General features: G+C 41.3%; 1 protein-coding gene across 7 annotated transcripts in view; it reads right to left on the bottom strand.

Moving 5' to 3' along the window:
- The window catches only part of miga2 (mitoguardin 2), a 54,930-nt gene that overhangs the window by 11,207 nt on the left and 17,395 nt on the right, over positions 1-26,328 (bottom strand). For all 7 annotated transcript variants that reach the window (XM_048559257.2, XM_048559255.2, XM_048559258.2 and 4 more), the window contains 10 exons: positions 19,072-19,261; positions 18,169-18,281; positions 14,398-14,518; positions 12,796-12,932; positions 9,493-9,607; positions 9,262-9,368; positions 6,523-6,638; positions 5,553-5,625; positions 2,186-2,272; positions 503-601 (listed from right to left, as the gene is read on the bottom strand). In XM_048559257.2, coding sequence (XP_048415214.1) covers positions 503-601; positions 2,186-2,272; positions 5,553-5,625; positions 6,523-6,638; positions 9,262-9,368; positions 9,493-9,607; positions 12,796-12,932; positions 14,398-14,518; positions 18,169-18,281; positions 19,072-19,261 — 1,158 coding nt within the window. The remainder of the gene's footprint in view (positions 1-502; positions 602-2,185; positions 2,273-5,552; positions 5,626-6,522; positions 6,639-9,261; positions 9,369-9,492; positions 9,608-12,795; positions 12,933-14,397; positions 14,519-18,168; positions 18,282-19,071; positions 19,262-26,328) is intronic.

The following is a 26,328-nucleotide window of genomic DNA, read 5'->3' as shown; positions in this document are numbered from 1 at the left end:
AATCTGTGGTAGAGAATTTCACAGGTTCGCTGCCCTAAGTGAAGAAATTTTTTTACATGTCAATTCAAATGGTGTTTTATCCCCCACATATCCCGTGACCATGGCCCCTTGTACTAGACCCGATAATGGGGCCTCAAAATTCACAAAAGAAGATGATCAGTGAGAAATTAGGGTCACACAGATTGACACATACACCTTCACAGGGTCAATACAGACACAATTTAGGGATGCGAGGAATTCAGGTTAATCAGATCTGATTACACCTTGCACTTATGAAATAAATATTGCACTCGTTCTACAGCAAGAAATGCAAACATTCCACTGCAAAGTTCATCCCCTGCATGCTGCCTCTCATTGGAGTACACCTCTGTTGATGAACAATAAGATTCTATAAAACATACAGCTCCAGTCATTTAAAATAAGCACATCAGCAAAGCACTGAATGCAAGTTCTCCTTCTGGTCCTAATCAGAGATCACTACTAAAAGGATTTCTGGACCTACCCCTCGTCCCTCCAGCTCTCTCTTCGTTGTTGGCCAGGTCTCTTCCCTCGCTGCATACTGCAGCATTTCTTGGTAGGTCTCATGGAATCGATTCACATTCTGCAACAGGTAAAGAGGGTCAAGGAAAGGAAGGGGAGGTTTTACTTTTTATCACATCACAATGATGGGAATATCAGATTTAGCCACTGTTCCTGCCCACGTGAACCGCCTTCCTAAAACAGTGACTCTAACTCAGTCACCAGAATCGCCTATCCCATCACAGCTGGGAAGCGGAGTAGTCAGCACCTCCTCAGGTTGTGAGGATCGTCATCAGACTGTTATATACTACACTTCCCACTTTACAACAGTGAAGATTCAACCTGTGAGGAAAAGGGATTGAGATTGCAGGTCTGAGCACGTGGAATTCAGGAGCTGTGTCTGTTATCCAACAACAATATACTGCTTAATTAAAAAGCCCTAAAAACTGTGGATCCTGGAAATCAGAAACAAAACCAGAAATTGTTGGAAGATCACAGCAGGTCCTGCAGCATCTGTGGAGAGAAATCAGAGTTAACGTTTTGGATCCAGTGACCCTTCCTCAGAGCCTGAAGTAGGATTCCCTGGGACTGTTCTCCTTGGACAACAGCAGCTATGGGCAGATTTGATTGAAATGTAGAGGATGAGATAACAGGCCTGGATAGACTGGATGGTTGAGCTGTTCCACTGGAACTGAAAAGTTAACTCTTACTTCTCTCCACAGATGCTGCTGGACCTGCTGAGATTATCTAGCAATTTCCAGTTTTGTTTCAATGTACACTGTAATCCAGGGTGTGACAACACCCATCATAGCCAGACAAAGATACTGAGTAGTTCAACTGTGCCCACACACACTGAACTCTAATTTATTTGAAAGAAGAATTGAAAAACACTTGAATGAAACATCAGGTAAGGTGTTACACTATTTGATTCCGCACAGAATCAGAAAGAGGCCACTTGGTTCATCATTTTGCTGGCCAAAAAAATAAGCCACCCAGCCTAATCTCACTTTCCTCATCCATTTCTATTCAAATTAATGTTAAACCACCACTGGTTGTCTCTGTCTAAGAGATAAGCCTAATGGTCTGGTAGGACTGTGACATCTTGACCTTTTTTACAAGACTTTAGAAAGTAAAGGGTTTCCTGCCCTACTGCCCTTTTAAGAAGTGGCCCCAACCAGCCCCTAGGTAAAAATGTTTTTCATCTCCTCTCTAATCTGTGCCTCCCATTCACCAACTCTGTTAGGATCAACAGTCCCTTTCCTTCCAGTCTATCCAGGCCCCTCTCAATCTTGTACAACTCAATCAAATCTGGCCTCATGATCTTCTTGTCCAAGGAGAACAATCAAAGCAAATCCGATCTTTGCTGATGGCTGCAAATTTCCCGTCTTGGCTGCATCCTCGTTAATCCCTCTCTGGACCCTCTCCAGCACAATCACATCGACAGCACAGAGCAACAATCAACATAAGTTCCAGCAAGATAGGGTGTATATAAAACTTAAAGGCTGCATGCTGCTTTAACTCTCAGCCAGGACTGCCTAAAAATCCCAAAATCTATTCTCTTAATCTGACTGGGGATTGCTACTCTTAGTTTCAGAAATCCCACCCTCTATAACATCACAAAGTCCAAAATTACCGAATATCTGTGGAATTGGGTCTGGTGTTTTACCTTTCTTGCAGTGGACATCAGTCCAGTAATCATCTGCTTCCCAATTTCACTGAAGAATAGCTGGTTTGTCTCATCCTGCAGTAATACCTGTGTCAAAAACACGTTTTTGTTAGAAATCGAAGCAGCTCACAAGCCGCATTGTGCGGGAGACTCACACTTCCAATGTCATCTAATGTAACAGAAGCAGAACATCCTGGAAACATTCAGCATTGTGCATGCTGCCTGGCAGAGAGAGAGAAACAAAGGTAATGTTGCAGGTTGTGTGAAAGACGTGGCCTGCTGGCGGTTTCAGTATTTTGTTTTAATTTTTAAATTTTCACCAATCAAAATATTTTGCTTTTGTATCTTCTAATACACCAGGTGCAGAGCAGCTACAGACCAGGGCTGAAGATTACAGTAGAAAATCAGACTTAAATAAGTGCCTTACTAACTCAACTTTCCCAGTCCTCAACTAGTTAGGGATGGAATCATACTCTTTAACAAAAGGTACTTTCCTCACAGATCATCCTCAGCTCCTTCCCTATTACACAGGAATGTTATTAGAACATAGAACTGTACAGCATGTACAGGCCCTTCGGCCCACAACGTTGTGGCAAACTTTTATCTTAAAGCTAAGGTCTATCTAACCTCCACCCCTACTTTATACTATCATCCATATGCCTTTCTAATAGCCGCTTAAATGCCCCTAAATAAGGCTGACTCCACTAACCTCTCTGGCAATGCATTCCATGCCCTGACCACTCAATGAGCAAAGAACCTGCCTCTGACATCTCCCCTATATCTACCTCCAATCACTTTAAAACTTTGTCACCTCGTAATAGCTACCTCCACCCTAGGAAAAAGTCTCTGGCCGTACACTCTATCTAAACCTCTGATCATTTCGTACACCTCAAATTATTATCTTAAAATTTCTTCCCTCTTCAGCTAAAGAGGCAGATTCTTGATGGGGTCGAGCTTCACCAACCCTACAGTGCCCAATATATCACATGCAAGTCTTTGTGAATGGCACCAATCCACTTCAGAGAACATCAGTCAGACCAAAGCCTTGCCTCCCCATTTCATGTGAAAACTGCGGACATGCAACTGGGAGCAGGAAAACTGGCATATTATCATTCCAGCCCCTTGTAGCAAAGATTACAAAGTAATGTATTGGTTGGGGGGTGGGGTAACCTTTCATCCAGTTAGCCTAGTCTTATAAATCTCTCCTCATGCCACTGTCATTCTTGAACTAGCAGACTTATGTTCTTTTTTCCCCAACTGGAATTCATCTATTTCTTTTTAAACTATGCCATGGCCCTCTGTCCCACTATCCCTGCTAATGATAGACAGTAGTCCATTAACCCACCAATTCTTACAAAAAATAAAGTTGCCTGAATTTCCTATTTTCTTTCAACTCACTAAACTTTAAACCCTGTCCCTAATTCTTGTCTTCTTTGAAGGAATAAACTTTAAGCATTTTGGAAACATACTTTAAAATACTTGATGATTCAAATTATTCTGAATTCCTCCACTGTTCCCAACCAAATTACAACTGAATCCATGTCAGAAATAGTGACCCCACATCTCTCAAAGTGACACCATCTTTTTAATGTACCTTGTTTACTGTCCCTTCCTTCAACTGTCAGTATACATTGTAATCCAGCCAAGATCTTTCCTGTAGCCCTTGCCAGTTTTAATTTAACCCAACTGTTAACAGGCAAGGCCTCAATGAGGGAGAACTCACTGTATCTCACACCTACCTACCTCTGGGGCTTCTCTATATTTCATCAACATGTGCTGCTTAAGTGCAATTCAAGGTCTCATGATGGACTTCTTCCTCTCTCTCTACGAGTGACCAAACCTTATCTCCTTTTCACTAATATTGCACTGTTCCCTGGGTTACAACACACAGGTAACCCATCCCCTGTAACCAGCCAGGTAAAGGCAAGGATGCTGACTCAACTATGTCTGCTGAGTTTGCAGGAAGAGACCATTCAGCTAAAATGCTCCACACAATTTCCTCCAACTTATGTCAACTCACCCCTATCGCCACCCTTCTATTCCTTTTTTCCCCCCAATGTCTATTGTTATGATCGCAGCTGATGTTATTAAAGCCTAAAATCTAGTTTGGTAGATGATACTGTTTTTCTTTTCATTTTAACAAAGTAGTCTTTCCCTGAAACAAACACAATGCTACAGATTAACACTAACGCAAATTTATTCACAAAAATAAAATATATAGTTAAATAAACAAAATTATTTACATATAATCACGTAAAAATTTCAAAATACGATACATACAAATACAATTTCATTAATCCTGACAGAATCCCATTACAGTAATCAAATACTACAAGAATGCCTTTCTCTATCCCACATAGCATTTGACTTAGCCACGGCTTCATTTCCCCGTCTTGGGAGTCTGTAAACCTCTTCACCGATTCATCATATAACTGAGTTTAGATTTTCTCAGCTTCATAAAATGCCTTCAGGATTTTAACCAAACACTTCTGGTCTGGATCTTCTAAATAAGTCTCGTTACAGTGAGGTAACCTTTTTCTTAATCATCGTAACCTACTTCCCTCAGGGGCATCTATTTCACACATCCAGCTTTAATGAAGATTCCCGCAAAATAGCTCCAAAGTGAAACCAAAGGCTTTTTCTCAAGTTATGGGCATTTCCCCCAAGACTAAATTAAAAAATTCCAGAATATTCTATCTGAAAACCCCATTACTCTCTACAATAGTCTCTATAATACTGTGTTTGAAAACAAATCATCATAGCTATAGAAATACTTACAGGCCAATCATTAAACTCCTTCAGACACAGCCAAACTCACATGCCACTAACTCAAATCCAAAAATCTAAAAGGCAAATGATTGTAAAACATAAAATACATTTACACTCTGCATCCAACTACTCCCTGCAGTAGAATTCCACATTCTTTACCTAGGAGTCATGACGATGAATTATTTCTTACTTGTACGAATTCTCCTCTAGATTTATGATTGACTACCCTTGTGTTTCCTTACCTTTGCTCTCACTCTCAAGTGAGAAGATCTTCCCTTCATTTACTGTATCAAGCTCCTTCAAAAATTTAAAAAACAAACTTCAATTACACCCCCAAAAAAACTTCTGTTCCCATCTTGCAGCAAACAACAGATAGGAGCTAGCCTATTGGTCCCAGTCAAATTTAGGAACAGGAGCAGGACTGTACAATGTGGAGAAAATTCAGAAAACAAGTCCCTCACCTCATCCCCCTCCCCAATAGTCTAAATATAAACACCTTGCACTTACACATCTATGAACAGGGGAACGCCTCCTTGCACTCATCTAACACATCATTTCTCTCCTTCTCACAAATGAGCAGCCTCATCAATAGTTTTACCTCAAATGCCTGACGCACACAGTGCAGCTTCGCCAGGAAGTCCTCATCACTATAGCATTCCAGGAGCTCCGTTCTGAAACACACAAAACGGCTGTCAGCTTTACGGTCAGGGACTGAAAGTGAGTTGAATCTGACAAATTGGCAGGCCAAACCCATCTCCACCCTGTGCTCACTGCTGAAGTCCTGGGCTGTCCCAGCAAACAACAGCTGGTATTTATATAGCTTCCCTAACACAATAAAATGACCTAGAGAACTTCACAGCAGCATAAAATCAGACAAAATTTGACACCAAACAAACAATGTAAGATTGCAGAAAGGTGGACGGGTTTAGGAAAGGAATTGTAGAGCTTTGGAGCTGAAGGAGCAGTCACCAAAAGCAAATCAGAGATGCGTGAAAGGCTGGAATTGAACCAAAGCAAAATTCTTCCAAGGCTGCAGGGTGGGGTTACAGTGATAGGGATGTGTTAAGCTTCAAACAATACGAGAACAAGGCTGAAAATCCTGAGCTAGAGGAAACAAAGGTGATAGTGGTAGTAGAGGAGATAATGGGAACTGCAGATGCTGGAGATTCCAAGATAATAAAGTGTGGAGCTGGATGAACACAGCAGGCCCAGCAGCATCTCAGGAGCACAAAAGCTGACGTTTCGGGCCTAGACCCTTCATCAGAGAGCTAGTGAGATAGTGGTAGTGATGGTTGTTTGGAGTGAGGTGGATATCAGTCCAAATTCCCATCCGTGATAGCTATCCGGTCACGAAGAACACATGGGCAAAGACAGGGTGGAGCGTGGGACTTTGTACCTGCCACCCCAATCACAAGCAATTCACGATCCAACCTCACACTGTTACCAGGCACCAAAAAGCTGCCCACAATGCTGCTGCTGGGATAGCCTCTGACAGAGAAGGAATCTGGGGGGACGAGGGGGGGGGGGGGGGAAGCAGCAGGAGACTGAAGCAAGATTTAGCCACATACCTGTATGATCGGCAAGCAACCCGGTCATCTCCAACAACCTTCATGGCTTCTTCATATAAAGCAGATGATCTGGACGACTGAAATCGCTTCTCATCAAATGATAAAGAATCAAATAGCTACAGATATAAAAGAAGTGTGGATCATATTTAATTTTTTTTCACAACACAGATGGTGGCTCAAATGTTGTGATAGGACACAAGTTCCCTGAGTCAACATTCCTCTTCCTCCACATGTCCTTCTATGTCCAGTGTCGACCATTGGAATCTGCAGTATTGTAATTTGAATCTGACCTGGAAGCTTCTGGCAGACCTAAATGCAGAAGGGGAGCTGGCCCTTCTCACACTCTGCTTACAGCTGCTGGATCTATTTTAAGCAGTTTTATTTCTCATTGGAAGGCCCCTACTAACTCCCCCAAAGGCCTCATTAGACACCAAAAGCATTCAACCAAACAGATGAGAAGATGCCAGGTTCAATCCTCAGTCAGAGGGTTAACTGGAGGACGACAGTTACCTCCAGACTTCTCATAATGACTCCCCTGCCCAGCCTCCCACTATGTACTCTTTGTAAAACACCAGACCGCTGCTGCTGTGTGTCCTAATTCATATCAAGTCCCATTCACCCATCACTGCCAATGCTTACTACACTGGCTTCATGTCTAGCGATCCTTTCAAATTCTCACCTTGGTTTTCAAAACATTTGCCACAGATCTGTAACCTCCTTCAGCTTTCCAACGCTCAAAAACCTCTGCACTTCTCCAATTCTGGACAATCACCACTAGTTGTCCCTTCAGCTAACTAGGCCCAGAATCTGGAACTTCCCCCTCTAAACTGTCCACCACTCTCTCCTCAGCATACCCTCTTTCTATTCATTCAACTTGCCCTCCAGATGTATCGATGTTACATTCATCTCACAGTCATCCCTGTGTAAAACAGATTGTTTTCTCAAATTTCTCATTTGATGAAAAATGCAACATCTACCAAAACATTAGCGTTATGCGGAGGCAAATGTGGCAATCAATCTGCACACAGCAAGGCTACACAGACAGTATCTCTACAGCTCTCTTCACAATCTCAGAACATCTCTTAATACATCACAGCCAAGCACCAGAGTAACAACTGCAGAGCAGACAGACTAGTAAGCCAATTTGCACACAGCAAGGTTCCACAAACAGCACCAAGATCATACCCAGAAAATCTGCTTTTTGGGTGCAGTTGACTGAAACACCAGGCAGAATTCCACTGCACTCTGGGTCCACCAGAGGTGGAAGCAAGGCCACAGCTCACACCTTCATCTGTTAGAAAAGAACTGTTCACTCTATTACAAAGGTCAGATGTAACACAGTTCTTTCCCCATTGGGACACTCTCCGACCAAAGGACATAATCTCAGTGTAAGAGGGCTCCCATTAAAGACAGAGGTGAGGGTGGTGAATCTGTGGGAGTCTCTACCACAGAAAACGGTCACACCTGGATCGATAAGTACATTCAAAGCTGAGATAGATAGATTTCTAATCATTTAGGGAATCAAGGTTTATGGGGAGAGGGAGGAAAGTGGAGTTGAGGATACTCAGATCAGCCATAATCTTGAGTGCAGACTGGACTTCAATCAGCCAAAGATCCTACATCTGCTCCCATGGTCTATGTTCTTGCACCCATCTAGCACCTTGCAAAATGACAGGAAAAGCTTATACTGGCTTGTCATTCAATTCAGTGAATAAAATCTCTGGCTGGGTTGTGGAAATCGTACCATTACAAAATTTCTGAAATTGGTGTTGGAGGAGGATTAGATTTTCTGACTCACCAGATCACTGTGACAATGTATAAAAGCTTGTGAGTTCACAAAGCCATGATATAGTCTATCACTCAATCTTCCAAACTGTCAGATTGGGTGGATTTTGGATGTTGGGCACTGAATGGCCAGAAATTAAGCAGTCATTCAGCAAACACGGTCAAAATAGGTGGCACAAAAAAATCTGCTAAATTACAGTTATTTTTTTCCAAGCATGGTAAGGTGAAATTATATTGCAAAATGTTAAGCTTGGCAAAATCAGCCAGTTACAGATGGTGATAGTATGGAAGGAAAGTTTATAAGAAGAACAACAAAACATGCTGTGACCCTGGTGTTGTTTCAAAAGGGGCCATCTCGGTGATGTTCTGTTATCATCCGAGATTGCACCAAGCAATCAATCAGTTGCCCATTATAGCTGTTAGAGTGGATTCAAAGCCAATGTGAAGTTCTTGAACATCATTAGCTATGTCTGATGTCCAGTGGCCAGTTAGCCCTTGTCACAGTTAGGATACCACAACTATCAACATCCTTCAGCGCAGGGCGAATGAGTTGCACATTTCTGACCATGAGACAGGTGCATATGTTGGGGCAAAAAAGGGTTTTTGACTCAAATGTTATGGCTCACAATTTAGAATAAATGAGCGAGGCACCAATGGCCAGACCCACTTGTGAAAACTGACCACCGGGAGAAGAGATGAGTGCAACCAGAAACCCACGTAACATCTCACAAAACTGGGTAAACAATTTTTCAGGAGGGTTGGGAAAGGAGGACAACGAAGCAGGACCATACTAAATGCAATCGGTCAAATGGCCTTATTGGGTGCTGCAGTGAGTGGATGGATTTGAAGGAAAGACTGATCCAAAACCAGGATGCAGCAAACTCCATGTAAATTCAAGAAGCTCAACAAGACAGCACTGTAAACACTACTTTGCAGCGAATACTCAAAGCTCACCTCTGCTGCCGAAAAGAATGAGTCCTCTGATGTCACACTGACGTCATCGTCAAGATAAAATTGTCCAGAATCCTCTCCATAGGGAAGGGCCAGAGCCCCAACACACTCTGGGCAAAAGCAAAATAAAAATCTTTCTTCCATGAAACAGTACTGTGCAAGGCAGGTTGAAAATCGGTAGTAATTATCCAATCTATTAATGCAGGAAACCCCAGTTGAAGAATTCACACTTACCAAAATCAGCAAGCAGGCTATTAGAAGGTACAGTCTCCCCAAACTCTTCCTGCAGTCGGTATGCTCGATTCAAGAGGGCTTCCAGCTTCTGTGAAAACTCCTTGTTCCTTGGTGCCTGCTCAATAATTTTACGTCATTTCGTTTTGTTCATTTCACCCTCAACTTTCTACCCTTCTAAAACAACATCTTTGCAAGAAAGCCTCCAGGGAGTCACATTTCGGCAGCGAGGCTCCTACAGTCATCCCCAATGGGACTTGCCAACAGCAAAGGCTGAGCATGTGACAGGTTCAGCTCACACAACCTTGTAGATCCTGGGTTCCCCAGAGTCATAGACCAGAAGGTCCCAGGTGACTGCAACTAAGTTGGTGGTAAGGTAAGGACAATTGGCCTTAGCTATGATTTAAGAGGGTCTCAGGGAGGAAAGCAAGCAGGGTTCATAATCCAAGCCATTTTGTTGAAAAATTGAACTTTTCTCTTTCTTCCCTCTGAATGATTTGGGGCATATCACTGGTTAAATTGCATCGGAGTCTGATATTTGTTTCTCAAAAAGGTTAGTCTTAAATCCCCAGGTGTATGAACACTCCAACCCCACCTCATTTTTATTCATTTATGGAATGAGGGTGTCTCTGGCTAGGCCAGCATTTATTGCCTATCCCTAATTGTCTAGAAAAAGCAGTTAAGAGTCAACCAAGGATGTTATGATCTTGGTGAAAAAGAAAAACAAAGCATTTGTAAGGTTTAGGAGGATGGGAATTGACAAAGGCATTGAAGTATACAAGGAAAGTAGGAAAGAACTTGAAGGAATTAGAAGGGCTACAAGGGATCACGACAAGTTGTTAGCAAATAGGATTAAGGAGAATTCCAAAGTGTTTTTCAAATATATACAATACATATAAAGATAGTAGACAAGGAAAGGTTGGCCCACTCAAGGATAAAGGAGGGAACGTAGGTGTGGAGCCAGAAGAGGTAGATGAGGCTTAAACAAATACTTTGTAACGGTATTGGCCAAAGAGAAGGAATTGATGGAGGATAATCTCAGAGAAGGGAGTGTCAAATTTCTAAGTTAAGTTGCTATTAAAAATGAAGAGGTGTTGTGTGTCTTTATCAGTACTACAGCAGATAAGGCCCCAGGTCTCAGTGGGATCAATATAGAACATTGAGGGAGGCAAGAGAACAAATTGCTGGAGCATTGACAGACATGCTTGTATCCTCTTTGGCCACAGGTGATGTCCCAGAGGGCTGGAGAATAACCAATACTGTCCCATTAATAAGAGTAACTGATAATCCAGGAAATTACAGGCCTGAGCGCCTCACATTGCGGTAGGAAAATTATTGGAAAAGATTCTCCGGGAAAAGATTTGTACACATTTAGAAGCAAATGGACGGACTAGCAACAAACAGTATGATTTTGCGCAGAGGAGCTCATGTCTCATTAATTTGACCAAATTTTTTGAGGAGCGACGAAGTTGTTTGATGAGGGAAAAGCAGTTGATGTTGCCTACATAGACTTCAGTAAAGCCTTTGACATTTGTACCAGTCTGCCTCAGGGACAAAGGTGGAATCACATGGTATCAGGGGTGAGCTGGCAAGATGGATACAGAACTCACTCCTATGTCTTATGGTCTTATGGCTTAGTCACAGCAGACAGAGGATAGCGGTGGAAGGATGCTTTTCAGAATGGAAGGTTGTGATTAGTGGTATTCCACAAGGACCATTGCTGGGACCCCCTGCTGTTTGTGATCTACATAAATGATCCGGAGGAAAACACAGCTGGTCATATTAGCAAGTTTGCAGAAGACATAAAGAATGGTATGGTTGTGGATCGGGAAGAGGATTGTCAGAGGATACAGCAGGGTATAGATCAGTTGGAGGCATGGGCAGAAAATTGGCAGATCGAGGTTAATTTGCACAAATGTGAATGATGTATTTTGGAAGATCAGGTACAGGTGGAAGTTATACAGCAAGTGGCAGAGCATTTAGGAGTTTTGGTATGCAGAGGGATCTGGGTTTGAGGGTCCACAGGTCACTAAAAGTGGCAGCGCAGGGAGATAAAAGTAGGAAAAAGGCTGTGGCATGCTTCCCTTCATTGGGAGGGGCATGGAATATAAAGACAGACAAGTTATGTTGCAGCTTTATAAAACGTTAGTTAGATCAGACTTGGAATATAGTGTACAGTTCTGGTCTCCAAACTCCAGAAGGATGTGCATCCTTTGGAGAGGGTACAGAAAAGGGTTACCAGGATGTTGCCTGGTATGGGGGATTTTAGCGATGAAGAAAGGGTGGATAGACTAGGTTTGTTTTCACTGGAACCCAGGAAGTTGAGGGGCGACCTGATAGAAGTTTATAAGATCCTGAATGGCATGGATAGAGTGGAAAGTAGGAGGCTATTTGCCAGGATGGAGGGGTCAATAATCAGGGAACACAGGTTCAAGGTATGGTGGGTTGGGGTGGGGGGGGGCTGTGGTTTTAAAAAGATGTGACAGGCACGTTCTTCAGACAAAGGGTGATAAGTGCCTGGAATGCATTGCCAGAGGTGCTGGTGGAAGCAGACAATAGCAGCATTCAAGAACCACCTTACTGAATACATGAATAGGAAGGGAATAGAGGGATACAGATCCAGTAAATGAATTCAGTTTTAGAATGGAAGGGCAAAATGCGTCAGTGCTGACTTGGAGGGCCAAAGGGCCTGTTCCTGTGGCTTCTGTTGTTTTTTTTCTTTGTTCTATACTGCTTTGGATCTGGAGTTACATGTAGACCAGACCAGGTAAGGATGGCCATTTCCTTTCCTAAAGGACATTAATGAGCCAGACGGGTTTTTCCGACAATTGACAATGAATTCATGGTCATCATGAGACTCTTAATTGTAGATTTTTATTGACTGTAAATTCTACCAGCTGTCATAGTGGGATTTGAACCTAGGTCCCCAGAATATTACCCGAGTATCTGGGTTAGCAGTTCTGCAATAATACCATTAGGCCATCATCTCCCTTTCATGATCCAGGGCACTGTGTCGAACAACACCACAGAAAAGTCCTAATGCAGAAGATGTATAAGCCAAGCACTTGTTTAAACCAGAGTGGCCAGTCTGACAAGTGGCAGTTAAGAGTCAGTTTTGTTTCTGACTTCAGTGTCACAGACAGACACTTTTGTTGCAGTTACATCGCCACTTTGGCAATCTCCGGTTAAATATTTTGGCTCCTCACCACAAACCAATGAAGCCACCTCACAACCACTACTCAGGCATCCTTACAGCCACAGGAAGATATTACTGTTTCGCAAAGATAACAGCTCTATGCGGTGTACCTCACAGCTGTCCCCAATTGCACCACTCGCTCCCAGGTTCAGCAGACAATTTTTTCCTCCTGTTTCCGAGCTACTCTTCTGCCGCTTGGTAAGGGCAAGTTCCCATTTTTGCAAAGCTTCTTCAAACAGCTCCATCCCTGATCATTACACAGAAGGTATAGGTTATTAAAAAAAAAGGACAAATCAAGTCAAAAGGTACATTCTGCCATTTACACTTATTTCACCCTTCTTCATCTCACCCCATCACTTTATCCTTCTATTTCTTTCTCCCGTACATTTACCTAATTTTTATTTAACTGCGTCTATATCAATCACCTTATGGATGTGAATTTCAATTTCTCACCCATCTCAGGGTAAAGTGGTTTCTCCTGAATTCCCTATTGGAATCATTAGTGAGTATCCTATTTTAAAGAACCCCTTATTTTACAAATGAAACATTTGGGAACTCTAAAATCAAAGGCTAGCATTAACACTGAAAATTAAGGCATTGTGTCCAACGCCTGGGTTTTAAATCACCTATTTTCCTGAGCTCACAGCAATCTGCTCCTTAACATTTGCCAACATAAGAAATGAAATGATCAACACAAGAGGTACAATAATTAATTCAACCCCAACCGATCAGCCAGAGACCAAAAGTAGAGGAGCACCTAGCTCCCAAACAGGCAATCTAGCTGATCAAAAATCAGGTGTAGCCCAGATGAACAGAACAATAGTTCATCTGAATTGACCCTACAATCTGTTGTAAACCCAAACTGATACTTTTGAACCAGATTTCTTGTTCTCTTCATATGTATTTGAAGATCTGAATTAACTATTCAGTTCATCAATAAAGTCTTAGCGGGATTATGTGTTTCCAATTCGGAAAACGGCACAGTCAGTGGTGTATCCCCAAAGGCTTTTAAGAGGTGGTTTACTAAAATGGTGAGATCAGCTGGAGTTAAGACCCAAGAGAAGTTGGGTCTTTTCTCCTTAGAATAAATATATAAAAAAGGGTGAATTTTGTAGAGTCTATAGTGAAAATGAGATGAATCGAGTCACAAAAAGCTAGCTTACCACTAGGTGATAGGAAGGCAATTGGAATGTCAATCTCTATTTCCATAGGAATGGAATTATAAAATTCAGAGGTCTTGCTCAGACTATAGAAGGCACCGCTGGAAATCAAAGCAGTTTTGGTCCTCTTATAAATAAGAAAATTCTCATCCTTATTTTAAATATCTCTCAATGGCCTCTCTCTTCCTGATTTTTGTAATCTCTTGCCCACAGCCGACCTGATCGCTGATCTTCTAATTTTGGACTATTGAATTAACACAATGTTAAATCACTCCTCCGTAGAAAGCTACATATTGAGCTGCCTGGTCCCTAAGCTCTATAAATTATTTCCGGAACATTTCTATTTTTTCTTTTAATGCAGCCCTTTAAATCCAGCTCTTTAACCAAGATTGTGGCCAACCGTCGCAGTATAGTATTTCCTTCGGTAACTGTGCATTTTGGCCTTGCATCACTCCTGCGAAATGTCTTGGCACAAGTTATTGCTATTATTGTTACTGTGCAAAAACATTACATTCAGTGGTAATGAACACACCGTATAGAAAGGTTTCCTACCAGTAATGTATAGGTTCTCAGCATTCAAATCCTCTGCGGTCTCATTCTCTTCTTGAACAGCTTCTGCTTCCCAAGCTTCAGCTGGCAACCCTGCTGGACTTGGTGAGTTTGCTGGTCGTACCTTTCAGTGAATTATTTAACAAATAAATGTTCAGACAAAAAAAAACACAAAACAACTTCCATGGAAGTGACTTACTTCAGTGTCTCTCAACAGCCAACTGGCTATTTATAGCCAATTAAACACCAGTTCTCCGAAATGCAGTCACTGCTGCTTCCTTATATCTGCTGCCCTTGTATTTTTAGGTAGCAGAGGTAATGGGTTTGAAAACATATGCAGAAGGCACTTGGAAAGAAAGCTGAAGTGGGCCTTGTAGATGGTACACATTGCTGTCACTATGTGCTGGTGGTGAGGAGAGTGCGTATTTAAGCTGGGGACTGAGGCACTGATCAAAACTGACTCTTGGATCACACCACTGCAAATAACTCATTGCCTGAAAAGTGTCCATTCCGGCCAACATTTGCTTCCTGTCATTAATGTAATATTCATTTCCTATCCATGCTATCCCTATTCCCATAATTCTATGCGCTTTCACTTATTAATAATACTCATGTGGCACATTCCAGAAGTCCATATATACAAAATCTGTAGAACGATCTTCATCACTCTTCTGTCACCTCAAAGAATCCAATCAAGTTACCCAGAGATGATATACCTTTAACAAATCCATGCCACCTCTCCTTCACTCACCAATGCCATTCCAAATGACAACTCACTGTCCCTGATAATGGCTCCTCACCCCTGGTGTTCAGCTTTCTGGTTCACCTCTTGCCCTTTTCTTGAATGGTGGTAAAATATTAACAGCCCTCCAAACCTCCAGCTCTGCACCCAATGAATGGTGAAAGATTGTGCCAATGCTCTGCTATTGCATCCATAGAAGTATTCCATCCAGGCCAGGTGACTTATCCATTTTCAGTACTGTTAGTCTTTTTCATTCATATTATTCATGAATTAGTACCTTTGCCTAAATTTCTCTCAACAGCTGCTTGGTAGTACAGGTTTCACTTACATCATGCTGGGACCATTGAGCTGGTGAATGAAACAGCTATGTTTAGAAGTGACTTTAACTGAAATTTGGGTGGCGGGGGCAGAGATCAGGACAGGGAAAACATGAGTGTACAAGGTGATATTTATAAGATGACATTGCAAGACAGCTGCTTCGATAATGATGCCTTGAGTGGTACAGATGGGGCACAGTGTATATGCAAATATAAACAAAAGTCAGGAGAAAGGGGAAAGAAATGCAAGAAAAGCAAAATTAATGGCTCATGTGTGTAGGACTTGCAACAAAATAAATGAATTAACAGCACAAGTAGAGACCAACGTGTGTGATCTTATAGCCATTATGGAGGCATGGTTACAAGGAAATCAAAACTGGGAACCAAATATTCAGGAGTAGGTGGCTTTTCAGAAGGATAGGCAGGGTGGAAAGGGTGGTGGAGTTACTTTTAGTATAAGAAATTAGGTTGAATCAGATAATGTACAATTCATATCAACGGAAGTTAGAAATAACAAAGGGAGATGACACTCATGGTAAGTAGTCTGTAGCCCCTTAATCCTAACAGTAGAACAGGGAATGGATTAAGAGGCACAGACAGCATGTCAAAAAAAATGACTGACTTAAATCTTCATATAGCTTGGGATAGTCAGATTGGCAGAGGTATCCATGTGGAAGAATTCATAGTTGGGACAGTTTCCTACAACATAGTTGTGGATCCATCCGTGAGTGAGGCAATTTTGAATCTGGTAATGTGTACTAAGGCAGGTTTAGTAAATGGTCTCAAGCATAAAAGATTCTCCTAAGGACTAGTAAGCATAACAAGATAAAATTTAGCATTCATTTTTCAGAGTGAGAAGCTTAGGTCAGAATCAACTGTGCCAAACTTAAAGAGAGATATTTAGTTAGGTATGAGGGCCAGAATGAAATGGAAAAGGGGTTTAGTAGAAGAGAGTTGAGACATGTAAGAAATTAGATCATGACTCAAAAAAAGCCCAGTAAGGAGGATTCCAGCAAGGGCATAAACCAAAAATAGTTAACCAAGAAAATTGAGTCTAATATCAAACTGAAAGGAAAAAAAAAAGTATAGTCAATAAGAGGGGCAACCAGAAAACTGGAAAAGTTTCAAAACCCAATAAAAATGATCAATGAATAAGAAAATAAATAAACAAACAAAGGGAAAAAGGAGCAAGTACAATAGAAACAAATAGTAAGAGCCTTTTTAAATATATAAGAAGCAAGAGAGAGGCCAGAGGAAACATTGGTCCCTTAGAGAATGAAGCTGAGGAAACAATAAGGGGAAACTCAGAAATTGCAGAGGAGTTAAATAAATACTTTGTATCAGTCATGGTAGAGGACACTAATTCCAAAAATATGGACTACTCAAGTGTCTAAATTTGGGGAGGGCAGAAAAATAAATACAATAACTAACAATAAAGAAAAGTTACAAGGAAAACTAATAGGTCTCCTCAACTTCATGGTTTTAATCCTCGGATTTAAAAGAAGGTTCATTAGGTTTTTACCCAGTATGGAGGGACAGTCTTATGAGGAGAGATAGAGTAGATTAATTACAGTTTAGAAGAATGAGAGGTAACCTTATTGAAATTTAGTAGATTCTTCAGTGGCTTGATATCAGAAACTAGTTTCCCTTGCAGGAAAGTCCAGGACCACAGGGCATCATCTCAGATTTAAGACAGAGATGAAAAGGACTTCTTTTCCCCGTTCTCAGAGGATATGAATCTGTGAAATTCTTTACCAAAGGGCATTGTCAATACTGAACATATCCAAGGCTGACATGGACAGATTTTTAAACAGCAAGGGAATCAAGGGTTATGAGAACGAGGCAGTAAAGAGCTGATGATCACCAGATCAACAATGACCTCAGTGAATGGCAGAGGAGACTCAATGGATCGAAATATAGTCTCCTTCTGCTCCTATGTCATATGATTGCTTGGATCTTTCAGTAAACATCCACATAACCACTTCCTTTGTGAAGATACATGCAAAATAGCTAATACTTCTGCCATGCCCTCAATCTCCACATGAAGATTTTCTTTCCCTAGCTAATTGCCTACAATTTATATGCTTATAAAACGGTGCAGGTTCATCATTTGATATTTGTTCTCTAATAAATCACTCTATGCTACATATTACCTCTGTTCAGTATTTTCCATATCTTTTCTGTTATTATCTGAATCTTGCTCACACTATTTGGCTCAAGTCCACTTTCGCAGTTTTACTTTGCATTTTATTTCTTTTGCCATCTAGGGCATATTAGATTTTTGTTAGTATACCTCTAATCATCAAACAAATGTTCTTAGTTTGCACCTGAACAATCTTATCCCGAATGCCTTCAATTGCTCCATAAATCCTTGGCCCGGTAATAGCATTTCCAATCTTACTCATGCTAAGCTTCTCCTTAAAAGGAATAAAGTTAGCTTTTGCCCGGTTCAGCATTTTTACCCTGCACACCCAGGTAAGGAAAAGACCTGCTTTGTTAGCTGTCATTAGCAGCGTACACCTGGCAAAAGCAGGATCAGATTGAACAATTCAAATGGACATTAAATATGGTTACAGGACCGTACAGATTTGGAAGTGGCTACTTTTGCATCCCTCTGAGTCCCAATTAGTCTCACTGCCCCACACTTGTCCACAGTACTGGAATTTCCTTATGCAGGAAAGACAATGAAGAACTCATGGATTAATTGTTCCTTACCGATGTTAGACTTTGGGAGGAGCTGGATCGCCTGCTGAGCGCACTGGAGGAGATTGCGCTGAGTGTATCATTGCTCTTGCTCCCTGGGCTCTGCACTCTTCTGGGTGGGGTTGCTGGAATGAAGAGGAAAGATATCAGACAATTTGATTGGATCCTTTTAGGGTCGGTAGGGATAGTAACGCGTGTGTTGATTTTTGAGAAATCGAGAGGGAATGTGGGAATGCAGTAAGCTGATGCCTTTTCATAAAAAAACATTAAAAATAAGATTATTCTAGTAATAATAAAACAGTTTGGAAAAGCTGGAAAAGTCTGCAGCCTTGGTTAATTTCATTGCTGATCATCTTAAAGGCTTCAGGAAGATAAAAGAAATAACTCACATCAGGTTTAAGTGTGGCATCACTGTCAGCCACTGTTGAAATTTGTTGAAACTGGTTGTAGCACCTGAAATAAGAGGCTAAACAGCCCTATCACAGGTGCTTTATTTGCCTCTACAACACTGGTTTCAACATTTTTACTTGACAGGGCTGCATCTGGACATCAGAAGGAATCCCGTGGAGCAAATGCAGCATTAGCATGCAAACTAGGAAGATTCCAGTTTTGATTTCTGGTCTCCACCGAAATAGCAGATTGGTCACAGCTTCCATAGGGCTAAGACGAGAAAATGGGTTTCCCCATCAAGTGCTGATCAGAGATGCTCACAGAAAGGAATGAGAGTGTGAACGCCTAGAGAATGAGAACAGGTCTCCACAGCAGAGTGGCACACTGCCTCCCACTGCCTGGGATCAGCAACAATAGCCCCTTGGGCCTACGCCTCTGGTACTTGAGGCCACAGCAATCAGACCTGCTCTAAAAGGAGCAGAGAACCTGAACAAACACAAAGAAGTGACGACATCACTTTTTTACCTCTCTTTAAGGTTGGAAGCTTGCCCAGTGCCGGGAGCTGTAATGCTGTGTGTTTCTCTGCATCTTGCTTTTTCCTCCGTCCTCTCCTCTTCAACTGATGCGCAGTGAGGGCCAAGGCCACTGTGCCCAAAGCTGTTGCAAACAGCACCTTCTTCAGACCCGGAGACAGCTTCAGTTGTGAGAAGATAGACTTCAAAATGGTATCAAACAAAGAACATATTAAAATCAGTCACAGGGTGTTGTACGGAAATCATAGCACACAAATGCCTGGCCTAATGTGTCATGATGCTAAAGTCCCACCTGAGCTTCTTTCCGCCCATCATTTCAGCCCAACAATTAGTCTTCTATTCCTTTCTCCTTCATGTACTTATTCCTTCCACCAATTACTAGGGTGAGATAAGCACCACATCCTCTTACATAATCTTGTTAAAAGGACATTATCCTACCACTTTATCCAGTCTAACTCGGTGGTAACTACATATCATAAGAGTGTAACGAGACTTTTAGCAAGGACAGCAATACACTCCACAGTTGTGTTTATTTCTATTCAGTTCAGCACTGATTCAGTACCCACCTAACCCTCAAATCTAACACTGATCTTGGAAGAGGCGAGGCCAATAGATCACACAAGCTGGGAAGTCATGCCTCACAAACTTGATTGAGTTCTTCGAGAAGGTAACCAAAGAGATTGATGAGGGCACAGCAGCAGACATTGTTTACACGAACTTCAGTAAAGCCTTTGACAAGGTTCTGCATGGTAGACTAATTAATGAAGTTAGATCACATGGGATTCAAAACGAACTTGCCAACTGGATATGAAATTGGCTTGACAGTAGGAGACAGAGGGTGGTGGTAGAGGGTTTTTTTGGGGACTGGCAGCCTGTGACCGGTGGTGTTCCACAGGGATTGGTGTGGAGTCAAAAGTTTTGTTTGTCTTTTATTTAAGTGACTTGCATCAGAATTATGCAGACATCAAAACTGGTGGTATAACCGACAATGAAGGTTATTTAAGATTACAAAAGGATCTTGATCAATTGGGTGAATGGGCTGAGAAGTGGCAGTTAGAGTTTAATTTGGATAAATGCAAAGTATTGCATTTTGATAAAATAATCAAGGGCAGGACTTAAACAATTAATAGTATGGCCCTGGGTAGTGTCGTCAAAAAGACAGATCTAAGGGCTCAGTACATAATCCTTTCAAAGTCTCATCATATGCAGACAGGGTGGATAGGAAGGCGTTTAGCATGCTTGCCTTCATCGCTCAGACCTTTGAGAAAAGAAGTTGGGATGTCATGTGCTTGTACAGGATGTTGGTGAGGCCTTTTTTGGAGTACTGCGTACAGTTCTGGTCACCCTGCTTTGAGAAAGATAGTATTAAATTAGAGAGGGTTCAGGGAAGATTTACCTGGAGTTGCTGGGAATGGAAGACTTGACTTCTAAAGACAGGCTGAATAGGTTGGGATTTTTTCCTCTGGAGCACAGGAGGTTGAGGGAGCGACCTTATAGACTTTTATAAAACCATGAGGGACATAAATAAGGTGAACAGTGAGGGTCTTTTCCCCTAGGAAAAGTGGGGTCCAAAACGAGGGGACATATTTTTTAAGCTGAGAGGAGAAAGATTTAGAAAGGACATGAGAAGCAACATAGAGTGATTTGTATGTGCAATGAGCTGCCATAGGAAGGGGTGAATGCAGGTACAGTTACAACATTTAAGAGACATTTTGACAAGTACATAAACAGGAATAATATAGGACAAATGCAGGCAAGTGGGATTAGTTTAGTTTGGTAACATGATTGGCATGGACTAGTTGAACCAAATGGTCTATTTTCCATGCTGTATGGCTCTAATCTGTCATCACAGAGCTAAGACCAAACTGTTTGTTTCCCCTTAAGGGTACAACATTTACTGGGGTTTTGTTCTTGAAAAAGTTACATTCTCTTGCTATTTTAAGAGTCTCTTCTTTCCACATAGGCCCTTACAGGGCAAGACAGTTAGCCCAAACTGTGGATCTTACATTCCATCTTTTCTCAACTGCCTCCCAAAAGTGCTGAGTTTTGCATCATTTCCAAAAAGCTTCAAATAGTCACATAAATCTGGTCACAAAGTTTCAGGATACTATAGGACAATGGGATAATCCATAAAAATGAGATATTCAAAAAAAATCCCAACTATGAAACACATATCTATCTATCTTAAAAAAAAAGACATTGAACCCAAGTGGAAGGCACATTTAGAGAAATTATTCAAACTTAACATTTCCTTCTCTTTAACAGTTTTTGTTCAATTATTTTTTGCAATTATTGAAAATTTGTAGCTCGGGTTGTGGATGTAGTTGTTTGTCAGCTCGCCAAGCTGGTTGTTCTGTGGTGTGTTCACGTTTTGTCACCATTCTAGGCAACATCAGTGCACCCTCTAATCAAAGCATTAGTGTTCTGCTCTGTTCTGAATTTATATGATCCTCTGGTGTGGCAGGTCTCATCACTTCCAGTTCTGTTTTTCAGCAGGGTTTGTATACGGGGTTTATTTCTATGTGTGTTTGTTAATGGAGTCCTGGTCATCAGTTTCCTCCCTGTTTATCCAATGTAATGTTTATGAAGAATCCCATGCAGCACAATAAACATTACATTGGACTAACGGGGAGTAAACTGATGACCAGGATACACAAACACCAGCTGGGCCAGTAAAAAGACACAGGCAACTTTCACTTGTCTTGATACACACAGGCAAGGAGGGCCATCAGTTCAACTGGAACAAGCAAACAGAAGACATGCGAGGGAATTTCTGCAGGCCTGGTTGTTGACACAGGGCTGCATTAACAAACACACAGAAATAGACCCCGTATGCAAACCCTGCTGAAAAACAGGACCAGGAGTGACAAGACCCACCACACCGGAAGATCATATAAATTCAGAATGGAGCAGAACACTAACACTGCTTAGAAGTAGCGCTGATGATGTTGTCTAGATGGGTAATGAACATCTGCACACCACAGAATAACGGGCTCAGCGAGCTAACAAGCAACTATATTTTTTGCAATCTAATGAAACAGTGCATTAAGCATTAGAAAAAGGAGTATAGAACATTCAAATCACGCATGCACAATCATAAAGTAGGTAAGCCAAGTGTTATTGATTCACTTGAAATATCTAATTTTTTTTAATTAAATCAATTGGCAAGACTGCAAATCACACAGAAAGAGCTGCAGAATTCAGAGACTCTATTCTAAATAACGTCACCCTCAGTTCCCATCCTTGTTGAATAAGAACTCAGTCTATCATCTATTCTCATTATCAAACTTCAGGCCCCAAAAATTCTAAATCAGTGGAATTGCTTTAATAAAAAATTACATATGGTGCAGCTTCACCGTACGCAGCCTAGAATTAGTTACTTTGCTAATGTTCAGTTAAGGCAGTTAAACCATGGAAACCACTCACAGACACATGGCAAGTGCTGGGTTTAATAACTTACTCGCCACTTTCAAGAGGCACTGCAAAAATTTAAGGCGGCTCAGACAGCATCTTCCAAATCCATGACCACTTCCACCTAGAAGGTCAAGGGCAGCAGATACATGGCAACACCACCCCCTGCAAGTTCCTCACCAAACCGCACATAATCCTGATTTAGCAACATATCACTATTCCTTCAGTGTCAGAGTCAAAATCCTGAACCCTCTCCCTATTGGCATTGAGCATTTAGGACACCACATAGCCTGTGTAGCTCATCTCTACCTTCTCAAGGGCAATGAGGAACAGGCAATAAACATTAGCCAGCCGTTGATGCGTACATCCCAAGAATGAATAACAAAAACCAAAGGAATTCAAGCCAGATTACTGAGATGAATGTTGTTTCTCCCTGCTTTTTCTAAGGGTTCAGTGTGAAATTTCTCTGGACAATTCCTATCTAGTTACATAACTGGAAATTAAAATCCGAGATGACTGGTATGGGAAGTGGAAGAATGAAAGGTGGAACCTGGGATTGATGCAGGGCAGAGATGGGAACATTCCATAATACAACATGGGTCTGGAAATGCTTGACATGATACATGGATTGATAACATAGAACGTGCTGCCTGAACATGGTTATTTCCATCTTTCAAAAGTGAATTGGAAGTAATTGAAAAAAAGGACAAATTTCCAGGAGAGTGGGACTAATGAGCAGCTCTTTCAAACAGTCAATGCAGTTAACAATGGGCCAAATGACTTCCTCCAGCAATACTGGTTCCAGAAACGAAAGTGTCCAATTTTCAAGAACTACCAAATCTCTCCCTGCTGAGCGCAATAAACAGACATTTAACAATCTCTGCTCTGATACAAGTAAAAAGAAGACAGTGAGAAAACTGATCTGGGTCTCAAACATGCTTGTTAGACAGAGGTGAAAGTGTACACTAAGTGGAACAGCTCACTGTTCTCACCATTTAAGTTCACATGCTGATTTTTGGACAAGAGACCAGAGGAAAAGCAGGAACCACAGAAATAAGATCCAAACAGCCAAAACCAAGACAGGAGAAAACAGAGGAAGAGCAAGAGAGAAAAGCTTTTTAAAAAATAAAGAATGCACAATTAATGTTCTACTGATGCACAGAATGTAACGAAGAACATTCAGAGCGAGACAGACTTCATTTGAGTGAGGCCAAGTGAATATTTTCGGGAATTGGTTCAAAGTAGAATGCAAGGCATGAAGGCTTGCTGCAAGAACTGTGCTGAGTAAGGGATTCAGCGAAAGGCAAGGAGAGTGTTCCCTCGACTAGATGTTTCAGCCTCAGCATTTGATTTCACAGTTTTGCAGAAGTAACATTCAAATCAGTACTGATATAATTAGAAACTGTAAGTGTAATCAGTAATGTAGGTACTTTACCGTTTAACAAGTTTACTGGCAGTGCTAAAATATTTGGGAGGTGCAGGATGCATCAGTTAGAAATTAATCAAACTTTCAAGAGGCTCCACTGATGTCACCTAGTATGTGATGAAATGTCTGAATGAAAACAAGCCAACTCGGAGAGTCAACAACCTCATTAATCGATTCTAATCAATTAACAAACATAAATGATGGCAAGGCAGGTGAATTTGGGAGCTTCTGGAGGCAGCAAGGAAATACAACTGCAGAAACATCAGCTGTGAGTATCTGAGCTGGAAGCTAGTCTGCATATACTGTGACACACAACAGGGAGGGGAATAACTACCTGGGCACTTTATTCATATCCTTAGGAAAGGAACTTCTGATTGAGTCAACGGTGAGGGACAGGAGGTTATGACTGCAAGTAAGGCAGTTCAGGGACTCAGTAAAAGCCTCAGCCTTTCCAGCTGCCTAATAGGTTTGAGATTCTCAGTTCTTTTTTCAATGAATTAACTGGCAATTACACTTGTGGTACAGGAAGTCTTTTGCAAGTGAAGAGTAAGAAGGAATATAGTGATGGTATGGAACAGTAATGGGATAGAATTAACGTGGTTCTCTGCAGCAAAGAGCACACGTCCAGATAACTGTCATTTGTCCAGTGCCAGGTCTGGAATATCTGCTGTGGGCCGGAGAAGAACTTGCAGTGGAAAGAGGGGGATCTTATGCTTGTGTTCCACACTGGTACACAACACAATGGCAAGGCAGAAAAGATGTTCTGCTGAGTAGATATGACAGGCTGTGTAACAAGTCAGAAAGCAAAAATAATAATATCTGGATTACTATCTGAGCTACATGCAAACTGGCACAGAATGAATAGGATTAGAGAAGTAAATACATGGCTCAGAGGGTGGTGCGGGAAAAGTGAATTCTGGTTCACAGGGCACAAGCACCAGTACTCGGGAAAACTGGGTCTGTACAATCGGGACAAACTCCATCTGAATCATACCGGAACTGATGTTCTCACAAGTTGCCTAATGAATTATGTAGACAGCACTTTAAACTAAACAAGTTGAAGTGAGGGCTCAAGCTTGATTAACGTAACAAATTGAGAGAGAAAGAAAGCGTTGAGGTAGGACAGCAAAATATCAATGTGGAAAACAAACTTCAGAGAATGGCAGCAACAGAAAGAGAGAAAAATCTAAGACTAACTAAGCTATTGAGTCTAGAGACTACAAAAATAAATAGCACATCTAAAAGCTCTGTATTTGAATGCACATAGTACTCAGAGAGGAAGGAAATCGATAGCACACCCTGTATTGAATAAATATGATCTGATCACTATAATGTAGATGTGGCTGCAAGATAATAAGGATGGAGTTGCATTTTAAAGGGCCAAATGACAGTCAAGAAAAATAAGCAGCTGTTTAAAAGGAACAGGGTTAACTCTCCTAATCAAAGATGACATTGCTGCAATTGAGATGACATTGTTCTGCTCTGATCTGCTGAACCATCGGCACAGGTGGAGATAAAGAAATAGTGGGGAAAGGATATCACTTGTGGGAGTGACCTTTAGATCCCTGAACAATAAGCATGATGTAGGAACAGTAATAAAAGAAATATTAAGTGTTATATGTGTCAACTATAAAAATCAGATTGGTAGTAGTAGCTTTAATGTGGAGTATTTAGCGCAGCTCATTTTGGAACTGACCAGAGAGAGGGCTATACTGCACATGGTGTTGTGTAACATGACAGGGTTACTTAATGACTTTAGAGTAAAGGCACTACTAGGTAGTAGCAATCATAACATGACTTAATTTTACATCCAGTTTGAAAGAGAGTTGGCCTAAGAAAAGTATTTAAAAAAAACTTAAGAGCAACTGTATGGGCATGAAACATAAGCTAGCTGGAATGAAGTGGGATGTCAGGTTAGGCAATAGATCACCAGAGAAGCAATGGCAGACATCTAAAGGGATGTCAGAAAACTCCTAAGTAGTACACTTCTACCGTGAGTAAAATTTCCAGTGGGAGAACTCATTAATTAGTTACAGAAAAGGTGTATGATACTACAATGAGAGGAGAGGGCAGGTCAACAGACTAGTCAGAATATATAGAACAGCAGTGAATAATTAAAAGGTCAATCTGGACCAAAAATTAAGAGCAAGAAAGCTATCCAGAAGTTTAAAAACAGATAGCAAGAGTTTCTATAGGTCTCTGAAATGGAAGAGAGTAATTCAAGTCAGTGCTAATCTTCTACAGGGCAAGAACGGGGACTTACTGTAGATGGCAAGGAAATACCAGATATAATTAATTAATACTTTACTTCTGTTTTTGTCAGAGAATACAAAAAGCATCCCAGTAAGACTCAATGGATTTCTAGAAGGTATCTGGCAAGGTGCCATATAAAAAGTTATTGCACAGTGTGGG

This window comes from Stegostoma tigrinum, chromosome 29 (genome assembly GCF_030684315.1).
Source record: "Stegostoma tigrinum isolate sSteTig4 chromosome 29, sSteTig4.hap1, whole genome shotgun sequence".
In the NCBI taxonomy this organism is placed as follows: Eukaryota; Metazoa; Chordata; class Chondrichthyes; order Orectolobiformes; family Stegostomatidae; genus Stegostoma; species Stegostoma tigrinum.
This window is presented reverse-complemented; position numbering and strand designations above follow the sequence as displayed.